General features: G+C 41.7%; 1 protein-coding gene across 2 annotated transcripts in view; it reads right to left on the bottom strand.

Annotated features, from left to right (window-relative positions):
* Positions 1–16,153, bottom strand: part of SCPEP1 (serine carboxypeptidase 1) — a 36,446-nt gene extending 20,293 nt beyond the window's left edge. Inside the window, exons 1-6 of one of the 2 annotated variants that reach the window (XM_059906885.1) lie at positions 16,050–16,094; positions 13,831–13,892; positions 12,976–13,124; positions 8,348–8,437; positions 5,673–5,828; positions 5,254–5,328 (exon numbers count right to left, since the gene is read on the bottom strand). In XM_059906885.1, the coding sequence (XP_059762868.1) occupies positions 5,254–5,328; positions 5,673–5,828; positions 8,348–8,437; positions 12,976–13,124; positions 13,831–13,885 (525 nt within the window). In that variant the 5' untranslated portion in view covers positions 13,886–13,892; positions 16,050–16,094. Of the gene's footprint in view, positions 1–5,253; positions 5,329–5,672; positions 5,829–8,347; positions 8,438–12,975; positions 13,125–13,830; positions 13,893–16,049 lie in introns of both variants that reach the window. The other variant, XM_059906884.1, reaches the window with a different exon arrangement.
* Positions 16,154–23,790: the final 7,637 nt, after the last annotated feature.

Below are 23,790 nucleotides of genomic sequence, written 5' to 3'. Positions count from 1 at the left end.
ATTAGAGAAAGAACAAAAAACCCCCAAAGTTAGCAGAAGGAAACAAATCATAAAGATCAGAACAGAAATAAATGAAAAAGAAATGAAGGAAACGATAGCAAAGACCAATAAAACTAAAAGCTGGTTCTTTGAGAAGATAAACAAAATTGATAAACCATTAGCAGACTCATCAAGCAAAAAGGGAGAAGACTCAAATCAATAGAATTAGAAATGAAAAAGGAGAAGTAACAACTGACACTGCAGAAATACAAAGCATCATGAGAGATTACTACAAGCAACTATACGCCAATAAAATGGACAACCTGGAAGAAATGGACAAATTCTTAGAAATGCACAACCTTCCGAGACTGAACCAGGAAGAAATAGAAAATATGAACAGACCAATCACAAGCACTGATATTGAAACTGTGATTAAAAATCTTCCAACAAACAAAAGCCCAGGACCAGATGGCTTCACAGGAGAATTCTATCAAACATTTAGAGAAGAGCTGACACCTATCCTTCTCAAACTCTTCCAAAATATAGCAGAGGGAGGAACACTCCCAAACTCATTCTATGAGGCCACCATCACCCTGATACCAAAACCAGACAAAGATGTCACAAAGAAAGAAAACTACAGGCCAATATCACTGATGAACATACATGCAAAAATCCTCAACAAAATACTAGCAAATAGAATCCAACAGCACATTAAAAGGATCATACACCATAATCAAGTGGGGTTTATCCTAGGGATGCAAGGATTCTTCAATATACGCAAATCAATCAATGTGATACACCATATTAACAAACTGAAGGAGAAAAACCATATGATCATCTCAATAGATGCAGAGAAAGCTTTTGACAAAATTCAACACCCATTTATGATAAAAACCCTCCAGAAAGTAGGCATAGAGGGAACTTTCCTCAACATAATAAAGGCCATCTATGACAAACCCACAGCCAACATCGTCCTCAATGGTGATAAACTGAAACCATTTCCACTAAGATCAGGAACAAGACAAGGTTGCCCACTCTCACCACTATTATTCAACATAGTTTTGGAAGTTTTAGCCACAGCAATCAGAGAAGAAAAAGAAATTAAAGGAATACAAATCGGAAAAGAAGAAGTAAAGCTGTCACTGTTTGCAGATGACATGATACTGTACATAGAGAATCCTAAAGATGCTACCAGAAAACTATTAGAGCTAATCAATGAATTTGGTAAAGTAGCAGAATACAAAATTAATGCACAGAAATCTCTTGCATTCCTATACACTAATGATGAAAAATCTGAAAGTGAAATTAAGAAAACACTCCCATTTACCATTGCAACAAAAAGAATAAAGTATCTAGGAATAAACCTACCTAAGGAGACAAAAGACCTGTATGCAGAAAATTATAAGACACTGATGAAAGAAAGAAGATGCAAATAGATGGAGAGATATACCATGTTCTTGGGTTGGAAGAATCAACAATGTGAAAATGACTCTACTACCCAAAGCAATCTACAGATTCAATGCAATCCCTATCAAACTACCACTGGCATTTTTCACAGAACTAGAACAAAAAATTTCACAATTTGTATGGAAACACAAAAGACCCCGAATAGCCAAAGCAATCTTGAGAAAGAAAAATGGAGCTGGAGGAATCAGGCTCCCGGACTTCAGACTATACTACAAAGCTACAGTAATCAAGACGGTATGGTACTGCCACAAAAACAGCAATACAGATCAATGGAACAGGATAGAAAGCCCAGAGATAAACCCATGCACATATGGTCACCTATCTTTGATAAAGGAGGCAAGAATATACAGTGGAGAAAAGACAGCCTCTTCAATAAGTGGTGCTGGGGAAACTGGACAGCTACATGTAAAAGAATGAAATTAGAACACTCCCTAACACCAACACAAAATTAAACTCAAAATGGATTACAGACCTAAATGTAAGGCCAGACACTATCAAACTCTTAGAGGAAAACATAGGCAGAACACTCTATGACATAAATCACAGCAAGATCCTTTTTGACCCACCTCCTAGAGAAAGGGAAATAAAAACAAAAGTAAACAAATGGGACCTAATGAAACTTAAAAGCTTTTGCACAGCAAAGGAAACCATAAACCAGATGAAAAGACAACCCTCAGAATGGGAGAAAATATTTGCAAATGAAGCAACTGACAAAAGATTAATCTCCAAAATTTACAAGCAGCTCATGCAGCTCAATATCAATAAAACAAACAACCCAATCCAAAAATGGGCAGAGGACTTAAATAGACATTTCTCCAAAGAAGATATACAGATTGCCAAGAAATACATGAAAGAATGCTCAACATCATTAATCATTAGAGAAATGCATATCAAAACTACAATGAGGGCTCCCCTGGTGGCGCAATGGTTGAGAATCTGCCTGCCAATGCAGGGGACACGGGTTCGAGCCCTGGTCTGGGAGGATCCCACATGCCGCGGAGCGACTGGGCCCGTGAGCCACAATTGCTGAGCCTGCGCGTCTGGAGCCTGTGCTCCGCAACAAGAGAGGCCGCGATAGTGAGAGGCCCGCGCACTGCGATGAAGAATGGCCCCCACTTGCCGCAACTGGAGAAAGCCCTCACGCAGAAACGAAGACCCAACACAGCCGTAAATAAATAAATAAATAAATAAAATATTAAAAAAAAAAAAAAAAAAACTACAATGAGATATCACCTCACACCAGTCAGAATGGCCATCATCAAAAAACCAACAAACAATAAATGCCGGAGAGGATGCACTGTTGGTGGGAATGTAAATTGATACAGCCACTATGGAGAACAGTATGGAGGTTCCTTAGAAAACTAAAAATAGAACTACCATACAACCCAGCAATCCCACTACTGGGCATATACCCTGAGAAAAACATAATTGAAAAAGAGTCATGTACCAAAATGTTCATTGCAGCTCTATTTACAATTGCCAGGACATGGAAGCAACCTAAGTGTCCATCAACAGATGAATGGATAAAGAAGATGTGGCACATATATTGAATGGAATATTACTCAGCCATAAAAAGAAACGAAATTGAGTTATTTGTAGTGAGGTGGATGGACCTAGAGTTTGTCATACAGAGTGAAGTAAGTCAGAAAGAGAAAAACAAATACCGTATGCTAACACACATATATGGAACATTAAAAAAAAAAAGTTCTGAAGAACCTAGGGGCAAGACGGGAATAAAGACACAGACCTACTAGAGAATGGACTTGAGGATACGGGGAGGGGGAAGGGTAAGCTGGGACAAAGTGAGAGAGTGGCATGGACATACATACACCACGAAATGTAAAATAGATAGCTAGTGGGAAGCAGCCGCATAGCACAGGGAGATCAGCTCGGTGCTTTGTGACCACCTAGAGGGGTGGGATAAGGAGGGTGGGAGGGAGGGAGATGCAAGAGGGAAGAGATATGGGGACATATGTATATGTATAACTGATTCACTTTGTTTTAAAGTAGAAACTAACACACCATTGTGAAGCAATTATACTCCAATAAAGACGTTAAAAAAATAAAATAAATTAAAAATAAATTACAAAAAAACACCTTTATTTGTGGACATTGAAATTTGAGTTTCACACAATTTTCATGTGTCATGAAACATTATTCTTCTTTTAATCCACCCCACCCCCACCACTGTCACTCGATAATGTAAAAACCATTCTTAGCTCATGGGTCGTATAAAAGCAGGTGGTGGACTGGATTTGACCTATGGGCCATCGTTTCCTGAAATCTGACCTATTATAATATATTCTATCCAAAACTTTTACCTTGAATGCATCAGGCCTTTAACTATGACCTCCAGTTTTGTAGGAAACACCATGAAGAGAGGAATAAACTAAATAACACCATGAAGATGCTACCACACAAATCCAGAAAATGGGATATTCTGTAAGTAGTCTAGTTTCTTTACCAAATGGGGGTCATAAGAAAGGAACTGTGTTAGATGAAAACAGACTTTAGGGACATCCCAGCCACATGTAATTCACGGATCTGGACTGAGTCCTGGCTTAAACAAACTGACCATAAAGGACGTGTTGGGATCATTAAAGCCTGAATATTTGAGATGAAAATTTACTGAAGTAGGGAAGGGAGGACTAATGACGGAAGAAAGCAGGCTACAGACATTACGTATACTACTATCTCCTATTGGTTAAAAAATTTACTTATTTCTAAAAGTGCAGAAAAAGATTTAAAGGCTATACACTAAGGTGTTAACAATGGTGATCTCTTTTTAATTTTTTAAATTTGTGCTTGCTGTATTTTCTAATTTTCTGTTATGCACCTATACTGCTTCTTATAAAAGGTTCATTTTTAAAGAGAATTAATAAATCTTAAAAAAATAAAGCTCATACTGTATAACACGAATATAGCCAATATTTTACAACTATAAAGAGAATATAATCTTTATAAATTGTGAATCAGTATATTGTATATGTGTAACTTATATAATATTGTCCATCAAGTGCAAATTAAAAAAAAAAAAGCTCATACAAGCTCACTGTAAAAAATTTAATCACAGAAGGAGACAGGAGAAAATGTGAAAAAAGTTTTACCTCTGCCCCACCTGCACCCTCACACTCACTAACCAGTTAACATGGTATATATCCTTCTAACTCCTTTCTTTGTTTTCACAAGCATATATATATACATACATGTATACATATGCACAGATCTACCCATTCTTTCTGATGGCTTCAAAGTGTCCATCATGGAAGGATCCACGTATTTCATTTAAGTAATCTTCTACAGACAGCCACTGATCTTGTTTTCCATTTACGGACATTATAAGCAATGATGAACTTAACATCTTCTGACACACACACACATGTATAAGTATTCCCACAGAACAGATTCCTGGAAGTGAAATTATTGGGTCAAAGGGCACATACATTTTAAAAGTTTATAGATACTGCCAAAGTGCCCCTTTGGGCACATATACATATATAATACATAATGTATTATATATTATGTATTATATATTATATATTACGTATAATATATATACATATTATAATGTATATAATACATTGCTATGCCAGCCCCAAATTGCTTTACTTGCTTAGCTGTATAGCCTGTTCGATATCTGGTGGGGCAAACTTCATTGTTCTTTTTGAAACTTTTCATGGTTATTATTACAGACTTACTCTGTATGTACAAGGTCCTATTCAAAGAATATTCAATTATCAGGTGACTACAACAAGTAAGATAATCAGTTTCTGTCCAACACCAAAACAAAGTCATCTTCCTTGTTACCTTATAAAGTTCTAGAGCAATGCCAGCAGCCATTTTTCCTCCATAGGACTCTGAGAAAATGTAGAATGGAATCGTCTAGGAAGAAAAGGAATTTACAAAGAATTAAATATCCTGAATGCCTTTTAATTCACACGAATCAATTTCAAATTTCTATTGCATGTAATGGCCAGACAAAACAAATCTGCTTTTGCTGATCTTTCCTCCCATATCTGATTATTATGTTTAATTAGAATACTGGCCGCAGGGTCATGTTTTTCAAGCTAAAACCACCTTTAGTGATGACTGAGATAGGAGTCCACAATCTGATCCTGGGGGCAAAAAGGTTTTCTCTGGAATCAGCTGGGCATGTAACTCTCGGGGAAGTTTGCATCTGATGGATGCAGTGCTGCAACTGCTAGCCCCCCTCTGAGCTTGCTTACCTGGAATTCTTTGTGGCATTCAAAGAAAGTCTTCAGGAGAACCATCATGTCTGATGCCACCATGGCCAGGTCTTTGGTGTACGCGTCACTCTTGTTCACATAACTGAACCCGGTGCCCACTGGGTTATCCACAAACAGGAGACTGGCCGACTGGAGCTATAAACCACAGAGGAAAGTCAAATGTTGCAATCAGCCAGTCAGTCACCAACTATCTTTTGATCATCCTATATGAGCTCAACAAAAACCACACATGTGAGGATATCAGTGTGGTTATGATCTGTTACTAAAATGGATTAAAAAAAAATTTGGAACAGGAACATAGACCACTATGGCAAAGAAAGGCAAAGAAAAGGAGAGGCAAGAAGGAAAGATTAACATATACACAGGGATCGAAGCATCTAGGCTGTTACTTTCACACACTACAAATGTCCTGAATGTAATTCATTCGTGCAGGTAGAACCATGCGGTGTCAGTCTGAGCAATGGCTCAAAGCAGTGAGAGGTCGGAATACCACACCTCTGTTTTCAAGATGAATCCAGTTTCCACATTGGCCTGGCTTTGCTGAACACTACAAGAACAGAATTTATTCTAACACCTTTCCCAAAGAGGCTTAGATTTATAGAATTTTACATCCCGAAGGATCCCTAGTGATGACACACTACAGCCATGTCCTTTACTGATCAGGACATTAAAGCCCAGAAAAGGCCCAGGACTTGTCCAAGGTCACAAAGTTGGATAGGTGATGGCAGCATCAGGACCAAGGCCAGCATCTCCTCACTTCTTGTTCAGGCTCTCTGTCCCAGTCACATTACCCTATTAGTCGTGGGAGGCTTGGGGACAAGCCAGTGGGGTACTCTGCTATTGGAAGTGAGTATGTGAATGTTCCAGGCTGAGGGAACAGCATGTGCAAAGACCCTGAGGCAAGAGTAAGTAAAATGTGCTTAAGGAAGACCAGTATGGAGACAGACAAGAAAATCAAAGGGCTCAGAGGGGATCTTCAGGTGGAGGTGCTCCCGCACTGAGTCTTAGAGGTGAGTATGGTGAGTTAGGTGTGACCGGGTGACCAAAGGAATGAAGTCCAAGCCCAGGAATGGCCCACGCAGAGGCCTCAAGGAAGAGTGCACATGGAGAGAAGATGGGAGGTGTGGCTAGAGGTAGCAGGAGCCAGTTGATGCCCAGGAATCTGGATCCAATCTTTGGGGAACTGAAAGATGGTAAACTAAGGAGTGATTGGCATTGGAGGGTTTCACTCAAGCACCATGTGGGAAGTGGATTGGGGGTGGGGGGGGTGCATCTTGAAAGCACCCATGAGAGGCGATGGAAAAGGGGTGGATGAAGAACATTAACAATACTTGGGGGGCTTCCCTGGTGGCGCAGTGGTTGAGAATCTGCCTGCTAATGCAGGGGACACGGGTTCGAGCCCTGGTCTGGGAAGATCCCACATGCCGCGGAGCAGCTGGGCCCGTGAGCCACAACTACTGAGCCTGCGCGTCTGGAGCCTGTGCCCCGCGACGGGAGGGGCCGCGATAGTGAAAGGCCCGCGCACCGCGATGAAGAGCGGTCCCTGCACCGCGATGAAGAGTGGCCCCCACTTGCCTCAACTAGAGAAAGCCCTCGCATGAACCGAAGACCCAACACAGTCAAAAATAAAAAAAATAAAATAAATAAATAAAGTAGCTATAAAAAAAAAAAAAAAAAAAAAAAAAAAAAAAAAAAAAAAAAAAAAAAAAAAAACAATACTTGGGTATTAAACATAGAGCTACCATAGGACCCAGCAATTCCCCACCCCCCACCAAATTGAAAATAGGGGCCCAAACAAATACTTGCACGCTAATGTTCCCTGCATTATTCACAACAGCCAAAAGGTGAAAACAACCTAAGTGTCCATCAACAGACGGGAGAGGAGCAGAGGAGAAGCACAGAGCAGAGGGGGGCCACCAGCTGGGAGCAACAGCCCCACCCTGCCCACTGGGGTGGTGTTGCCTACCAGTGTTTGGCGGCCTGGAGGAAGGGGCCGAGCACGTGGACCCTGCCCACTGGTGTGGTGCTGCCCACCAGTGTTTGGCGGCCTGGAGGAAGGGGCCGAGCACGTGGACAGGGGGACTGACCCCAGGCTGGGCGCGGCAAGGATGTGGAGGGAGAAGGATGAGGGAACCAGGGGTGGGGGTTAGGTAAGGAAGTGAAGCTAAGAATGAGGGGGCGGGGGGAGACAGAGAGCTAGAGAGACATCAGAAGGGCAGAGGACAAGGGGTTTGAAGTCCTGAGGAAGACAAGAATCGAAGCAGGAGAGTAGGAGGGGAAAGGACTGCAGGTTGTGGCCAGAAGGTGGGACCCTGGCGTCTCAGATTGCAGGGATGGCCAATATGTGGGTAATGACAAGGTCCAGGGTGTCTGCTAGAGTAGACAGAGGTTGCTGCAGGCAAGTGGAGAGAAAGGTCACCGAGTCGGGAAGGTGACCAGTGTGGGATTAAGCTGCCCCAAGAAATGGAAGAGGCTGGCCGGAGAGGAAGCCTGTGGACAAGTACCCAAGGTCCCCCTGGACACAGAGGAAGAAGGAGGGGGGTGGAGTGGGATCGCTCAACTTGTGACGCCACCCAGAACGGGGTAGGGCTGGGTGGGACTCAGCCTGGGGGAGGCCACACGGCAGTGTGAGTTCGAGGCCTTCCTCACTGTACCCAAGTAGTTCTTCGTGGTTTGAGTTCTCTGTCAAGGGGCCCGATTTCCTCAAAGTTCCCAAATCCAGTGCTGGAACCACCTGGACCACCCTGTGAAAGCAAAAAACAACAAACAAAAATAAAGTCAGAGAAAATGTTAGTCAAACCTTCGTCATTACAACCATGACCCCATTCACTATAAACAATTTATGAGTCAGTGATGGCTGGGTCAACCTTACACACAGGACACAATTGATCCAGTGTCTGCACTAACTGAGCCCCCTGGTAACTGCTCAAGTCTTTCTAAAAAGAGGAAGCGACCAGGCTAAGAGCCCCCAGAGGGAACGTTCCTACCTCTGATTCTCTGAGCTTGAGCCTTGGCCTCACGTGGGGTTTGCTGACTTCAAAACATCTCGTCCAAACCCTCTCCCTTCGAAGATGAGCAGTATGGCCCAGAGAGGGAACGTGGCAATTAGGGGCTCCACCAGGACTGGACCCGGGGCCTTGTGGCTCTCCACCACCCTCTCCTCAGTGTCCCTGAGGATTTACAAGGGACCCAGACTGAGGGGCAGTTTGATCAAGATGATCCCCAGGATATAACATAGTAAATGCGGAAGTCCCAGGGCAGGAAGCACTCAATACCGTGGGCATCCAAGGCCAGGGGCGAGGCAGGATTCTGAACAGAAGCTCAGTGCTGGGGCCCCAGACTATGAGAGGCAGAGGTTCTATGGGTTCTAAGGGCTAAGAGAGGGGAGGAGGTCCTTCAGGAGATGGTCAGGGGAAAGGATGGTCAGTGCTTTTCTGGACAAAACCTCAGGGGCCATCTGAGCCAACAGGATAGGCCGAGGGCCTTGAATAAAAGGATGTTGTCTCCCTGTGCAAGATGGATAGGAAAGGGAGATACGCAAAGATGGAAGGAAACAGCTCAGGCAAAACAGAAGCCAGGGCAATCTGTACAGGGAAATCTAAAGGAAAAAAAAAGACAACATAGTCAGGGCTCAGGGGTAACTAAAGGACCCCAACAGAGAGACTTTATGAAACTAATGTTTTGAACTGACACCAAGCTAACTATTATAAAACTGGGAGGCTATAAATCCCTCTAATTATATGCACTCTGTATCTTAAGATTTCCTAATACAGTGGTAAAAAGCTCACAAGTCAGAGGGAGCTGTTTACTGCAGTGGTATTTATAACAGCAAAAGGATGAAACTCCAATGTCCCGCAGTACGGAAATGGGTTAGTAAATCATGACACGTCTACAGGACGGAATGTGACACTGCCATTTAGGATCACAAACTATGATAAACTACATGGCAACATTGAAAAATGCACGTAACATGCAATAAATTAAGAGCAATGTCCTCACCATTGACAGAATGAAAAGACCTATGGAATGGGAGAAAATATTTGCAAATGATACGACCAATAAGGGGTTAATATCCAACATATATGAACAGCTCATATAACTCAACATCAAAAAAACAAACAACCTGACTAAAAAATGGGCAGAAGACCTCAATAGACATTTTTCCAAAGAGGAAATGCAGATGGCCAGCATGAACATGAAAAGATGCTCAACACTGCTAATCATCAGGGAAATGCAAATCAAAACCATAGTGAGATATCACCTCACACCTGTCAGAATGGCTATCATCAAAAAGAACACAAATAACAAATGTTGGTGAGGATGTGGAGAAAAGGGAATCCTTGTAACACTGTTGGTGGGAATGTAAATTGGTGCAGCCACTGTGGAAAACAGTATGGAGGTTTCTCAAAAAACTAAAAATAGAACTACCACATGATCCAGTGATTCCACTCCTGAGTATATATTTGAAAAAAACAAAAACACTAATTTGAAAAAATACATGCACCCTAATGTTCATAGAAGCGTTATTTACAATAGCCAAGATATGGGAAGCAACCTAAGTGCCCATCAACAGATGAATGGATAAAGAAGATGTGGTGTATATATATACAATGGAATACTACTCAATCATAAAAAATAATGAAATTTTGCCAATTGCAGCAACATGACTGGACTTGGAGGGTATTATGCTAAGTGAAATAAGTCAGACAGAGAAAGACAAATACTGTATGATGTCACTTATATGGAAAATCTAAAAAATACAACAAACTAGTGGCTGTAACAAAAAAGCAGCAGACTCACAGATATAGAGAACAAACTAGTGGTTACCAGGGGGGAGAGGGAAGGGAGGGGGGAATGTAAAGGAAGGGGATTAAGAGGTACAAACCACTATGTATAAAATAAACTACAAGGATATATTGTACAACACAGGGAATATAGCCAATATTTATAGAACTATAAATGGAGTAGAACCCTTAAAAATTGTGAATCACTATACTGTATACCTGTAACATATAATACTGTACACCAACTATTCTTCAATTAAAAAAAAAAGCAAAGCAAAAAAACAAAAACAAAAACAAAATAAAATAAAATAAAAGCAAGGGTCCTTGAGTGAAAGCTGGGCCCCTTTTTCCTAGTGGACTTACTGGGCTGGGATAGGACCAAAGTGAAAGGAGAGAAGCTGGAATCCTAGAGGTATGGTCTTTGTGGGAGAAATCCCATTCTCCTGTTCTGTTCTACTTGATAACATACCACTGCAAAATCTCTTCATCTAGAACTCTGGGATGGGGTACTGTCATGGCCCGGGACTATGCAGTGACTCTGAAATATGGCAAGTGTGTCAAAGGACAAACTAAAACGCTTAAATGACTTGAAAGTGTACCTAAAGTAGCACACTACATCACTCAGAGCTATTCCACTCAGATGATGTGACCTTGATTCCCAAAGACCTGTCCAGAGAAGTCAGTGCACGGATTCTCAGTAGGCTGCTAAGACAGATCTCCTTTTAACCTGAATTAATTATTTCTTCCTTAATCATATGCTTTTCCTCTTCCCTTGGGCCTCTGAGGAGATGAAGAGCAGGCCAGCTGGCCAGTTGATAACCATCAAATAGCATCTCAGATCACAGAAACCAAAGGTCACAAACTGCACGGTCTTGAGGGGCCAGAAGTGCACCACACGGAGCAAAGAGAGCAGGTGGGTCCCCTCCTCCAGAAGCTCCTGCCTGTGTGCAAGAGGGCCCCCACCGCTCAGCTCCGGGATAGCAAGTTCAGGCCCCAAGTAATCACATCTCCTGGTTTTTGGAAAAAGGAAGGAAACGTCTTGATTTGTAAATGTTGGTAACTCATTCAAATAAAACAACTGCCCTATTCTGCAATCAACCAGAAGGAAGGTTTGCAGTTTCTGAAATTCAGTGGTTTTCAAATTGTGTTCCTGGAAGCCCAAAAAGTACCTGAGGGGTAGCATGTGACAAAGGGGAGGCTGAGTGGGTGGGACTTGGCACTCCGCCCCAACCTCGGCCCCAGCACTTCTTTCTTCTGCTTTGGCTGGTCTGCAAGCTTTCACTTGGGAGTGGAAAAAGTTCTGCTGATTAATAAAAAGTTTGAAAAGCGCTGAAATCCCGCAGATTAGAAAACCAAAGCCCAGAGAAGGGAAGTGTTTTGCCACGGCTGTAAGTGGCAGGAAGGCAGAACTGGGCTTGTCCACGGCACGGCTCTCCCTGACAGCCCTGTCACAGCTTCATCTCCAGCCAACCGGGATGCACAAAAGCTCCCTGGGCCACACAGACGGGTTCTTCTTCTGAGACATTTTCCTATCTGCACTCTCGGGCTGAGCCTCACCGCAGCCTTCAAAGAAAATACTTGCGATAATCCCAAGAGAGAAAGGCCCCTCCCTGCAAACTGCTCTTCTTCACTATCTCATCAGGAAGCCTGTAGCCACTGGTCTGGAAAGCAAAGCTGGGAGCACTGGGAGGTTGCTTATGAATAATGACGTTTTTGGAGGAAGTGACATTTACATCCCATGGGGGTGAGTATCAGGGTGCCTTATTTACTGGTGAGGAACCTGGCGCCCCAGCTGGGCCATGCCTATAGTTTCCAGAAGGTGAAGCAAGACCCGCATTCCTCAACCCCTCCCTAGATCTTGGTCTTCCAGGTGGGTGTGGGCCACCTTTGGACAGACATTTCAGGAATGAAAGGAAGGATCCTTTGCCTGCCCTCAAATAATTTTCAACCAGTTTCCTGTCTTCAATCCTACCACTAGAGCTCAAGATTAAAATGCAAACACTCTTTAGGGAGAAGGATAGGGCCCAACACTTAATGCTAAGATACAAAAGGCTGACTTCTTTCAAAATATCAGTTTTTCTAGGGGCAAGGAATTCAGGTCTAGGAAAGGACTGGGAGGGGAGGGAGAGGAAGGGCTGGTCAGGGTACCTCAGTCTTTGCTTTGGAACCTTCCAGAAACACTTTCTGTCAGCATATTGTCAAATGTGTCTTCAGGAGCTTCCAGTAAGGGTTCCTACCGCTGCCTGTGCTGGGCTCAACAGAAAAAGACCCCCGTAAAAGGCTAGAACCTCTCACTCTCTGATTTGGCTTCCTTGGCTGTACCATCGCCTTTGCCTGCCTCAGAAGGACGCTGAATCCCCAAGCCTAGGAGAGCCCCAGCTGGCTGCTGGACCACATCAGTTCTTCACTGCTGAGCTGTGAGCCTTTAAGGGCAAGCAAGGTGGTAAGTGGGGGAAACTTGGCCTCAACCTCAGGCCAGGCAGTGAAACCAATTTTACCTGAAGCCACATGACCAGGGGCAGTTCTGAGAAGTTCTTGCTGGGGCTGGTGGCATAATAGAGCCACCAGAACATGTGGGCGTCCTTCCGGACAGTCACATAATCCCATACTTCCTTGCCCTCTTTTGTGGGCCAGCTGATGACAGCTCCTGAAACAGAAGCACAATTCGATTTTCCGGAAGAATGTCTATGTCCAGTTAAATTCCCAGCCCAGGAGACATGACTGGGCTAGGCTAGTGATGATTTGGTTTATATTTCAGACAATTTATTTACTCCAATATGTTATGGAGATAAGGAAAAAAAAAACCCAAAAACTCAGTTATGAAAAAACATACCAAACTTAATAGTGGCACAGGGGGCTGGAGGCTTTCACGTTTTCACCTACACCCTCTGTAATGTTTGGATTTTTAACAGCAAGCATAAAACGTGTTTATAATTCTGTTTAAAAGAGAGAGAGATTTACACTTGGGGGAAAAAAGAAAAAATCTCAAAATGCAGCATGCTGATTTTTGTTCCTCATTTAATATACGATTAAAGAAGCATCACAAGTTAGTGGGGCAAGATTACTCACTATATTACTCTGGGGCAACTGTTAGATTTTTGAAGAAAAATAATAGAGATGTAGGTTCTTTCTTAACACTATAAACCAAAATAAATTCCAAGTGGATCAGATATTTCAATTTTAAAATTTAGATGCGAAAAATAATATGAAAATAGAGTTGAATGTCTTTTTGACCGCTGGATGGGGAAACGATTAAAGCATACCCTAGAGACTATAAAACAAAATATCAAGAGTTGAGGACAGAAACTTGTTACATTTCTGTACAATAAAAATAAAAGGCAGGCCTTTCTCACCTTCTGAGATGGCCCACACTCTGTCTGTGATGTGTTTCTCTCTAAATAAATCCATTTCTTATCTATCAAAAAAATAAAAAAAATAAAAAAAATAAATAAAAGGCAAAACAACAAAGAAAGATCGGCAACAAATATGAAAAAGGGTATTTCCTTAATCGTTAGATCAACTAAAAAATGCAAGAGCCTTGCAACAATCAAGATAGTTGTACAATACCTAGCACTTACTAGGCGTTCAATAAATAACAGTAATTATAACAACAACAACAAAAAAAGTAAGATCCTAATAATTAAATGGATAAACGTCACGAGAAAATAATTTATGAAAAGGGAAATACGAATGTCATAAATACGTGAAAGAACGTTTAACATCACTAATATTCAAAGATATGAAAATTAAAGCAATAATGAGGTCACTAAAAAAACCTTTGCTTATTTGACAGATGGCAGGGGCTCAACCTCCACAATGAGACAGGAGACCAGCCCTCAGCACTGTTGGCAAAAGTGCACACTGGGAAGGCAGTTTGGCAGAAAATTTATAAAAGCCATATATATATATTCGTTAATCCCACAACTCCAATTTTCTTCCAATTTAGAGTTAACCAAAGTTAACTTTTCTAGCATCTGCAAAATGTGTATAAGAGCAGGTTGAACACATTTTCTATGTCACCTTTGCTAAAGTAACAACTTTCAAGTTACAGTATCTTTTTTTCTCCAATACTACTCTGTGGGTAAAGAAGGCTAATGTTGAAAGGTGATGAGAGGGTGATCCTTGGTGACTGGAGTTGTCTGCCTCTACTTCCTCCTTTTTTGAATTTCATTGCCCCTGTGGCAAGTGAAAAAACAAAAACTGGTCCCCAAAATAAGAGAAGGGAGTATATGAGGAGACAATGCTGTTTTGAAACTTGTTAAGGATGAAGATTAAGACAAGCAGAAAATGGTCTGATAAGCAAAACAGAAAGGCTAAAATATTTATTATAGACGTGGCTATAAGATCCTACATTCAAGTAACACAAGATTACAGTCTCCTTAAAAATGATAGATAAGGCTTGGTCCGTTTTGACCTAACCCCTGGCACTCCTCCTCCTCCCTTTCCTGCCCGTGACCACTGTTAGAATCTGGCGGGTAGGGCTTCCCTCATGGCGCAGTGGTTAAGAATCCGCCTGCCAACGCAGGGGACATGGGTTCGAGCCCTGGTCCGGGAAGATCCCACATGCCGCGGAGTAACTGGGCCCATACACCACAACTGCTGAGCTTGCGCTCTAGAGCCCGCGAGCCACAACGGCTGGGCCCGCGTTCCACAACTACTGAAGCCCGCGCCTGGAGCCCGTGCTCCACAACAGGAGAAGCCACTGCAATGAGAAGCCCGCGCACCGCAACGAAGAGTAGCCCCCGCTCGCCGCAACTAGAGAAAGCCCGCGCGCAGCAACAAAGACCCAACACAGCCAAAAATAAATAATAATAAAATAAAATAAATTTATATTAAAAAAAAAATCTGGGGGGCAACCTATTCGACAACATTTCCCAGACACAAGCCGAAGGGTCATATCCCCATTTTACAAAAGGGAAAACAAGTTAAGCAACTTGCCTAAGATCACAAGGCAAGTTTGTGGCCAGTTCGAATTCTCAGTTCTTGATTCACACCAGGGCTCATTTTGCTTAAAGAAAAGACTGAAAATCAATTTGCAAGTCATCCCATTAAACACGAATTTGTTTTTGCCAAAAAGGACTGCGGTGAGGGGACATATTATCTTGCCTGTTCTGATCAGGTAGAGGGAGAAAGGCTTACTCTCAATTAAACGTCCCATTCGTGGTAGGATTTTTCAGAGTCTTTTGGTACCGTGTGTTTCAGCTCAAAATAAAAAGACCTTATAATCTCATTTAGCAGCCAATCACGGCAGGAAAAGGGAGGTGGCCTTAAGATCGTGGAAACCTCATTGATCAGCAGCTTCTCCAAATCTTACATTTTGCAAAACTGCTTCTACCTACGCGCAGGGAAGAAACAGGGCAGCAGACCACCCAGAGCCAGAATAAAGTAGAAAAAGAACTTTGAATCAGGAAAAAAAAAAAAATAGAGTAAGGCTCAAAAGCGAAATAATTACGCAAGGTAGAAACAGGGGAAAAGGAATATGCTTTAAAAAGCACAAACCCACTAACAGATTCTCATCCCTAAAGAAGAGAAGGAGGCACCGGCCGCTGAAGCACCTTTTGCCCGAACCTACCCGTGCTCAGGCCCAGGAGCAGCAGCAGCAGCGGCAGAGAACAACTCCGCGACGCCAGCTCCATGATGAATACCGCGCGGCAGCATCAGCTACGGGCTGCACCCCGCGCCTCACCACGTGACGGTGGGGGGGGCTGGGCGAGGCCCAGCCGGGACGGGGGCGGGGCCTGACCTGGGCGGTCAGGGGCGGGGCCTGGGCGTCGGGGCGGGGTGGGCGGGGCTTGGGAGGGTGGAGCGGCTAGCGACGTCTCGCGCGCTCTCTGCCCATCCCGCCCACTAGGTTTCCTGCAACGGCGTTCGGGGTGTTGTTTTTGCCCCACTACGTGGTTCTTTGCCGTTTTGGGGACAAGCAGAAAGGAAGAGGCGTTTAATGCATTGATTTGACTTGGGTTGTGCGACAGAACTGAGACGCTACAGAGAAATAACTACGAGGACCGTCCTTCCTGCCCCGCCCATCTCTTCCTTCCTCAACAAAAGACCTGGCATTTCAAACTGCTGCATCTGCCCCAAATCAGATTAAACCTGGCCAGCTTAACTTGGAAACTGGGGGATTCCATTTTCATAGATTTGTTCTTAAAATTATTTTTCTTATAAAATTACGAATATAATGGACATTTTGGAAATTTGGGGGAAAAAATTAGATACTGCATAAACATTGTTGGCATTTGGGATTTTTTTTCTTCTTGTCTTTTACGTCATCTTTTTAAATACGATAATAAAATTTTTTATTCTGTTTTTTTTTCTCGATAATTTGTCATTGGCATAATTCTGTGTTGTTAATGATAAGGATTGAGTAGGCTAATCAAATAGTTAGCTTAGAAACCCCATTAGGGGATTGTTGATAGGGAACTTTGGGAGACCGCAGTAAGATTAATGATCACTCAAGAAAGTAATGGGAAAATCCTGAAAAAATGTGGGCTTGCTTGACTCATAAAGCAGAACAAGTGGCTTAGCATCAAAGCCAGATAGGCTTGCTTAACAAGAAAATAAAGCTAGCTTGATTAGCAAAAAAATCATGCAACAGAAGCATGAGACATGCCCCAAAACAATACAACAATGGTGGCATGAGACCTATATCCTGCCCAGTGGTGTCATCAAGTTAATGACAACCGGCACATGTTCTGTGCACACAAAAAAGTCATTTATGGAAAGGTGACATATCAAAGTGAAAGGTCCTCATTGTACTGAGACCTGAAATAATTTTTCCAAAGTGCCATGACAGTCCTGGCCTGACCATGTAGGGACAAAAAACCCAATCTGGAGGAGGAACTGATGAGGAAAGCGTGACATCTACTCAAGAAAGACAAAGAAGGTCTTCTCCCCCTCCTCTCTCTTCCTCTGATTATAAAAATATAACCCACTAAGTACTCGGGGCATCGCAACGCTTGCCTGACTGCTTGTTAAGCCTCGCAAGCGTCCTATTCTAATAAATCACTTCTTATCTATCAGTTTGCCTCTCGCTGAATTCTTTCTACGCTGAGACATAAAGGACCGAGCCCCCTAAATGACACCTAACCTTTTTGTTAACATGACAACAGTCATTTTAAAGAGGCAATTAGAGGTTTGGGAAGGGGAAGGGAGGAAAAAGGATGGGAGAGGTGTTTTCTTGTGTGTGTGTGTGTGTGTGTGTGTGTGTCTAAATGTCATTTTAGGGGGTACAGAATAACTCACCTCAGAGCTAGGAAACAAGATTGTGCAGGGCGGTATGAGGGTCAGGTTACTTCTAAATATTCTGCTTCAAAGGTGCACATGACAAAACAGAAAAATGAAGTACATGTGACAGCTCTCTTTCCTGTTCCCTTCTCTAACCCTCTGCCCCTGCAGGTCATTAACGGACAGATGTTTTCATCTGCAGCCTTGTGAAGTGGCAGAGTCCTGCAGATGAAGGGGGAGGGTGCTGAGATTTGGGCAAGAGAAGAGAAATATGCAACCAGGTTCTCTTAAACTTTAGCATGGGATGCTCCAGAATGAGTAAAATCCCATAATGCTGGTGTTGGGGATGAACCTCTGGAGAAACATTTGAAAGATACTGTTTATATAAAAGTTACACCGTTAGTCAAACAGAAGTAATGATGTAACAAAGATTGTCCTAAACTTTTCCTATCTAAACATTCAAAGTTGTTCTGTGTCACCAGAGCCTCAAATACACTTAAACTCTTCCATAATTAGACTCTACGGCTTCACTTTTTCACAGAAAAATAGCACTATGATAAATATCTATATTTTGCATATGGTATTTTTCATATTTGGGGTTATTTCTCTAAGATAAAATAGAAGTGGTACTATTGCATTAAAGGCTGCAACCGTTATTCTGCAAGTCAGCCCTCCCTCACTATTGGCTGGTTCCATATCTGTGGATTCCACATCCGTGGATTCAACCAACAGGAGATCAAAAATATTTGGAAAAAATTCTAGAAAGTTCCTAAAAGCAAAACTTGAATTTACTGCATGCAGGCAACTATTTACATAGCATTAACATTGTACAGGCATACCTTGGAGATACTGCAGGTTTGATTCCAGACCACCACAATAGAGTCACACAGATGTTTTTGTTTCCCAGTGCATGTAAAAGTTATGTCTACAAGGTACTGTAGTCTATTAAGTGTGCAATAGCATTATGCCTTAAAAAATGCACATGCCTTAATTAAAAAATATTTTATTGCTAAAAAAAATACTGACCATCATCTGAGCCTTCAGCAAGTCATACTCTTTTTGTAATAGTAACACCAAAGATCACAGATCACAAATCACCGTAACAAATATAATAATAATGAAAGTTTGAAATATTGGCAAATTGTGAAGTATTACCAAAATGTGACACAAGATACAAAGTGAGCAAATGTTATTGGAAAAATGGCAGCAATAGACTTCCTTGAAACAGGGTTGCCACAAACCTTCAATTTGTGAAAAATGCAATACCCGTGAAGCACAATAAAATGAGGCATGCCTGTATCTACAACTATTTACATAGCATGTATTAGGTATTATAAGTAATCTAGAGATGATTTAAAGTATATGGGAGATTATATGCAAATACCACACTATTTTATATGAGGGACTTGAGCATTTGTGAATTTTGGTATCTGTGGGGTGTTTTGGAGCCAATCCCCTATAGATACTGAGGGGCGACTGGATATAACATTAAAAGTGTTATTTTTAAATCATGGGATGGGCTTATTCAGCAGAAGTAATGGAGGAGAGGGAATTCCCTGATAAAATGACGGAGTAAAAATCAACTAGAAACTGTGGTTGATAAAAGGCAGGGATCAAAGGGATAAAAGGCAGGCATTGACAGGGAAGGGATATGAAATTTCCTGGGGTAGTGGTAATATTGCACATTTTGATAGGTGTGTTAACAAAGAAAATTCAGCTGAGTAAAAATTTTTTTTTTCTGGCCACGTCTTGCAGCATGCGGGATCTTAGTTCCCTGACTAGGGATCAAACCTGTGCCCGCTGCATTGGGAGGGTGGAGTCTTAACCACTGGGCCGCCAGGGAAGTCCCCTCAACTGAGTAAATTTAAAGATCTTATTGGCTTTATTCAGTGATTCATGAATCAGGCATCACTCAACCTAGCAGACAGAAAAGAGCTCCAATGTACAAAATGAAAGAATTTTATAGGTAGAAAGGAGCAGAATGAGGAAGTTATACAGACAAAAAAGTGGGTTGGTTATTGCAAGTTTACTTGCCTTTACAGGATGGCAGGAGTCTATCAGGCAGATTAACTAGGGCTGAATAGGCAAATCCTGATGGACTGGTTTAAGATTCCATTTCTGGGACAGCCAAAACTGTAATTAAGTCTCGGTTTGGTGATGTGGGGCTTAGCATAAGTGACTTCATTTGGGTCCTGTCGTCTTGTTTTTAACAGGTGTTTGGATTACAACAGATGTATATATTTGTCGAAACTCAGCAAACATACACTTGATTTGTTCATTTCATAAGAGACAAATTTTGCTTGAAAAGGAAAAATTGTAAACAAAACTTCACCTTTAGTTAATCATATGGGTTTGAAGTGTTTAGGAGGAAGTGTATGCAATCTTTAAAATGAATCCAAAATATACTATGGAATGATGGGTGGAAAGAGCAATGAATAGATGGATAAATATGTGATAAAGCAAGTATTATAGTAAGATGTTAATGGTAGAATATGGATGGCAGGTATATGGGTGTTCACTATATATTTTTTTCAACCTTTATATGTGTCCGGAAATTTTTATAATAAGATATAAGGAAAAAGTCAGCTAGGAAAAAGTAGGACTAGACCTCTGGTGGATTGTAGAAGTCCATTCTTAAAATGCCTTAGGACTTGAAATGCATACTGTTTCATCTGTTTAAGTTTTTGACGATATAAGCAAAGGCTAACCAAACAAGGGAATCCCCAAAATGCTCTTATGACACAAGAATCACCAAACAATGAGTCACTTACAGTGGCTGTGTAGATAAATGTGGTGTTAAGTACGGCAAACTGTGAGTAGGTGCCCTATAATCTCCATTTTAATCTGGCCTTCAACACTGGGTGGTCTTTTATGAGGGCAAACACTTAACATATCCCCTTTTCTTTACAGTTTATAATCACTACAATCAAAGCAACAAAACACACCTGGGAACCAAGTGAAAGATTATTATTCTAAGAGCCAGTAGTAAAGTTCCTCCCAAGAACTGGAATGGTCTTTAAGAAAAATATCTTTTTGAATGAAATAATGTCATTTGCAGCAACATGGATGGACCTAGAAACCATCGTACTAACTGAAGTAAGTCAGAAAGAGAAAGACAAATATCACTTACACGTGGAATCTAAAATACGACCCAAATTAACTTATGTATGAAACAGAAACAGACTCAGACGTAGAAAACCAATGGATGATTACAAAAGGGAAAAGGGTGTGGGGAGGGATAAATTAGGAGTTTGGGGTTAGCAGATACGAACTACTATACATAAAATACATAAACAACATGGTCCTACTGTATAGCACAGAGAATTATATTCAATATCCTGTAATAAACGATAATGAGAAAAAAAGAAACCTATTGGTTCCTTGACATTAGGAGGTGGGAGCTGAGAGTATAGCGGCATCAGCCAAGGCAACAAAGAATTGCTAAACTGTGCTGCACAGGAATATGAGAGGAATTTGGTTTCCTTCTAGGAGAGGAAAGAAGAGAGATAGATGAAAAGAAGGGGACTGTGCAGAAAGACCAGCAAAAGAGAGTCAAGACCGAAGAGCCAATGGAATTTTCTCTCATGGAGAGTGGCAAAAGAACATTTTTTAAGGTGATGCTTGTGGTTCAGTGTGAACTTGCATTTCTGTGATGTAAACTCATCTTCTCGGGACAGATCAAAAATGTAATAGAGCTTTGGGGGAGGCAACAGGATTGGAAGAAATCTATTGGGAACTTATCTCAAAACTGTTTGCAACAATACTTTATTTTTTTAATTATATGTTGGGGAAGGGTATGAGAAGCTGATGGAGGCTCTTTGGCTGGGGGCTCGTTAAAGGCCCTCCCAGTGAATTTTCAGAGCATAGGCTTGCAATCCAGGGTGTTACATGGCAGTCTCTTCCCTGTGTGTCTTCACACCATCTTCCTTCTGTGTGTGTCTTTCTCTGTGCACTTAAACGTGCTGTTCTCCCTGTATGGACTGCCCTTTTGCATGTTTTCTCTCCCCTGCACCTGACTAGTTACTATTGAGACTTCAGCTGTCAGTTTAAATGTCACTTCCCAGGGAAGCCTTTCCCAACACTGCAGACTAGGTGAAGTCTGCATAGGATCTCACAACATCCTGTACCTCTACTTCCTGATGCTCATCATAATTGTTTTAAAATAATCATTTGTGTGGTTATTTATTTTCCTCACTAAACTGTGGACACCATGAGACTGAGGATCAGTCTGTCCTGGATGGTTGGCCAAACAGACCCTGACCATGAAGTACTATTTGAGAGTATCCTATGAGAGCCATGAAGCCCTATTGAAACTCCTCTGCCGTGATTATCAGAGAGGCAAACAGCATTTTGCCTTTTTCCAAGTTTGGGATAAATTATTCTTTTATTGTATGCAGGGCCTCAGAGGCACCAGCATATTCAGGGAGCTATAAGTAATAAGGGAATTGTTGGAGAATAAAGTACAAGGGATCTTGGTTGGTCTGGATCAGAATGCAGCTACTGCTGACAAGCTACTAATTCAAGATTCACTGCAGGTGGTGTGAATCCGGGGAAGAGGATTAGGCAGGCAGTCACATGACCAGATCTGCGGGGGCAGGCAATTTTGTTTCATAGTTGCAAAAAAAGTGTTTTTTCTCTTCTTCAGGGCTAATTTCCTGAAGGAACCGGGCTAAACGCCATAGCAACTATTTCCAAAACTCAAACAGGATGATAGCAGGCAGGGAATCATAACAAAGCCCCCAAGTCAAGGAGGAGGGAAGATAAAAGTGTGCTTGACAAAGCTGAGTGAGAACAGGAAAATATGAGAGAAGAAATGGACTAGAAATGATTCTTAGGAGCAAGGAAAACCCAGAGAGGCCAATGCTATTTTTCATGCTCCTTATTTTCAGCTTCAGTTTCTAAATTTAAATCCTATAGGTGCAACAACAGGAATTCAACTCTATATGTGGGGTGTATCAGAATGCACCTTGTTTCTCAAATTTCCAAACTCAGATAAAAATAAATCAGGGACCAGAGACAAATGAGTTTGCTTGAGTCCATTCTTACATGTCAACCAGGATGGGAACTCCCACCAGTGGCAGCAGCAAGGAGGAGCTTCTCTGCCACTTGCGCCTTCAGGTGTTAACACAGCCCAAGTAAGGAACTTGGACTTCAATCCCCACCTGCAGTACCTCCCCTCCCCCACCAGAGCAGTGTCAGAGAAAGACAGCTAAAACAGAATAAACAAGATCCAGAATCTCAGACCATAATATGAAAATGTTCAGATTTCAACTTCTTCAATTTCATACCCAGAACCAGGAAGATCTCAAACTGAAAAAAAGACAATTAATAGATGCCCACAGAGATAATGGTGATGTTAGAATTATCTGACAAATATTTTAAAGCAGACAGGATAAACATGTTGAAATGAGTGAAAGAAAAGAAAGACTCAGCAAGGAAATAGAAAGTCTCAGCAAAGGAATAGAAGATGTAAAGGAGAACCAGAAGGAAATTTTAGAACTGAAAAATACAATTACCAAAGTAAGAAGCTCAGTGGATGGACTCTACAACAAAATGGAAGGGAGAGAGGAAATAATCAGTGATCTAAAAGAGAACAATAGAAAATTCGCAGTCTGAACAACTGAGAGAAAATAAAGTTAAAAAAAAAAAAAGAGCCTCAAGGATCTGTGGGACTATAATAAGAGATCTAATGTTTAAGCGATTGGAATCCTAGGAAGAGAGGCTGAAAAAGTACCCAAAGAAATAATGGCTGAAAATGCCCCAAATTTGGCATGAGATATAAACCTACAGATTCTCGAAGCTGAGTGAAACTCCAGCAGGATAAACCTAAAAAAATCCATGCCAAGACACAGCATAATTAAAATTTTGAAACCCAAAGACAAAAAAAAAATCTTGAAAGCAGAGAAAAATGACACCTTACCTATAAAGTAAAGACAATTCCAAGGATAGCAGATTTCTCACCAGAAACCACGGAGGACACACTCGAGGTTCCGGTAATAGGGGGAATGGTGGTGTTTTGCACATCTCCAGAAAGGAAACAAGACTAGCCAGGTAAACACTGCTTAGGTAACTTTCCATGTTTTGGAGTA

This window comes from Balaenoptera ricei, chromosome 20, assembly GCF_028023285.1.
Source record: "Balaenoptera ricei isolate mBalRic1 chromosome 20, mBalRic1.hap2, whole genome shotgun sequence".
Classification (NCBI taxonomy): Eukaryota; Metazoa; Chordata; class Mammalia; order Artiodactyla; family Balaenopteridae; genus Balaenoptera; species Balaenoptera ricei.
This window is presented reverse-complemented; position numbering and strand designations above follow the sequence as displayed.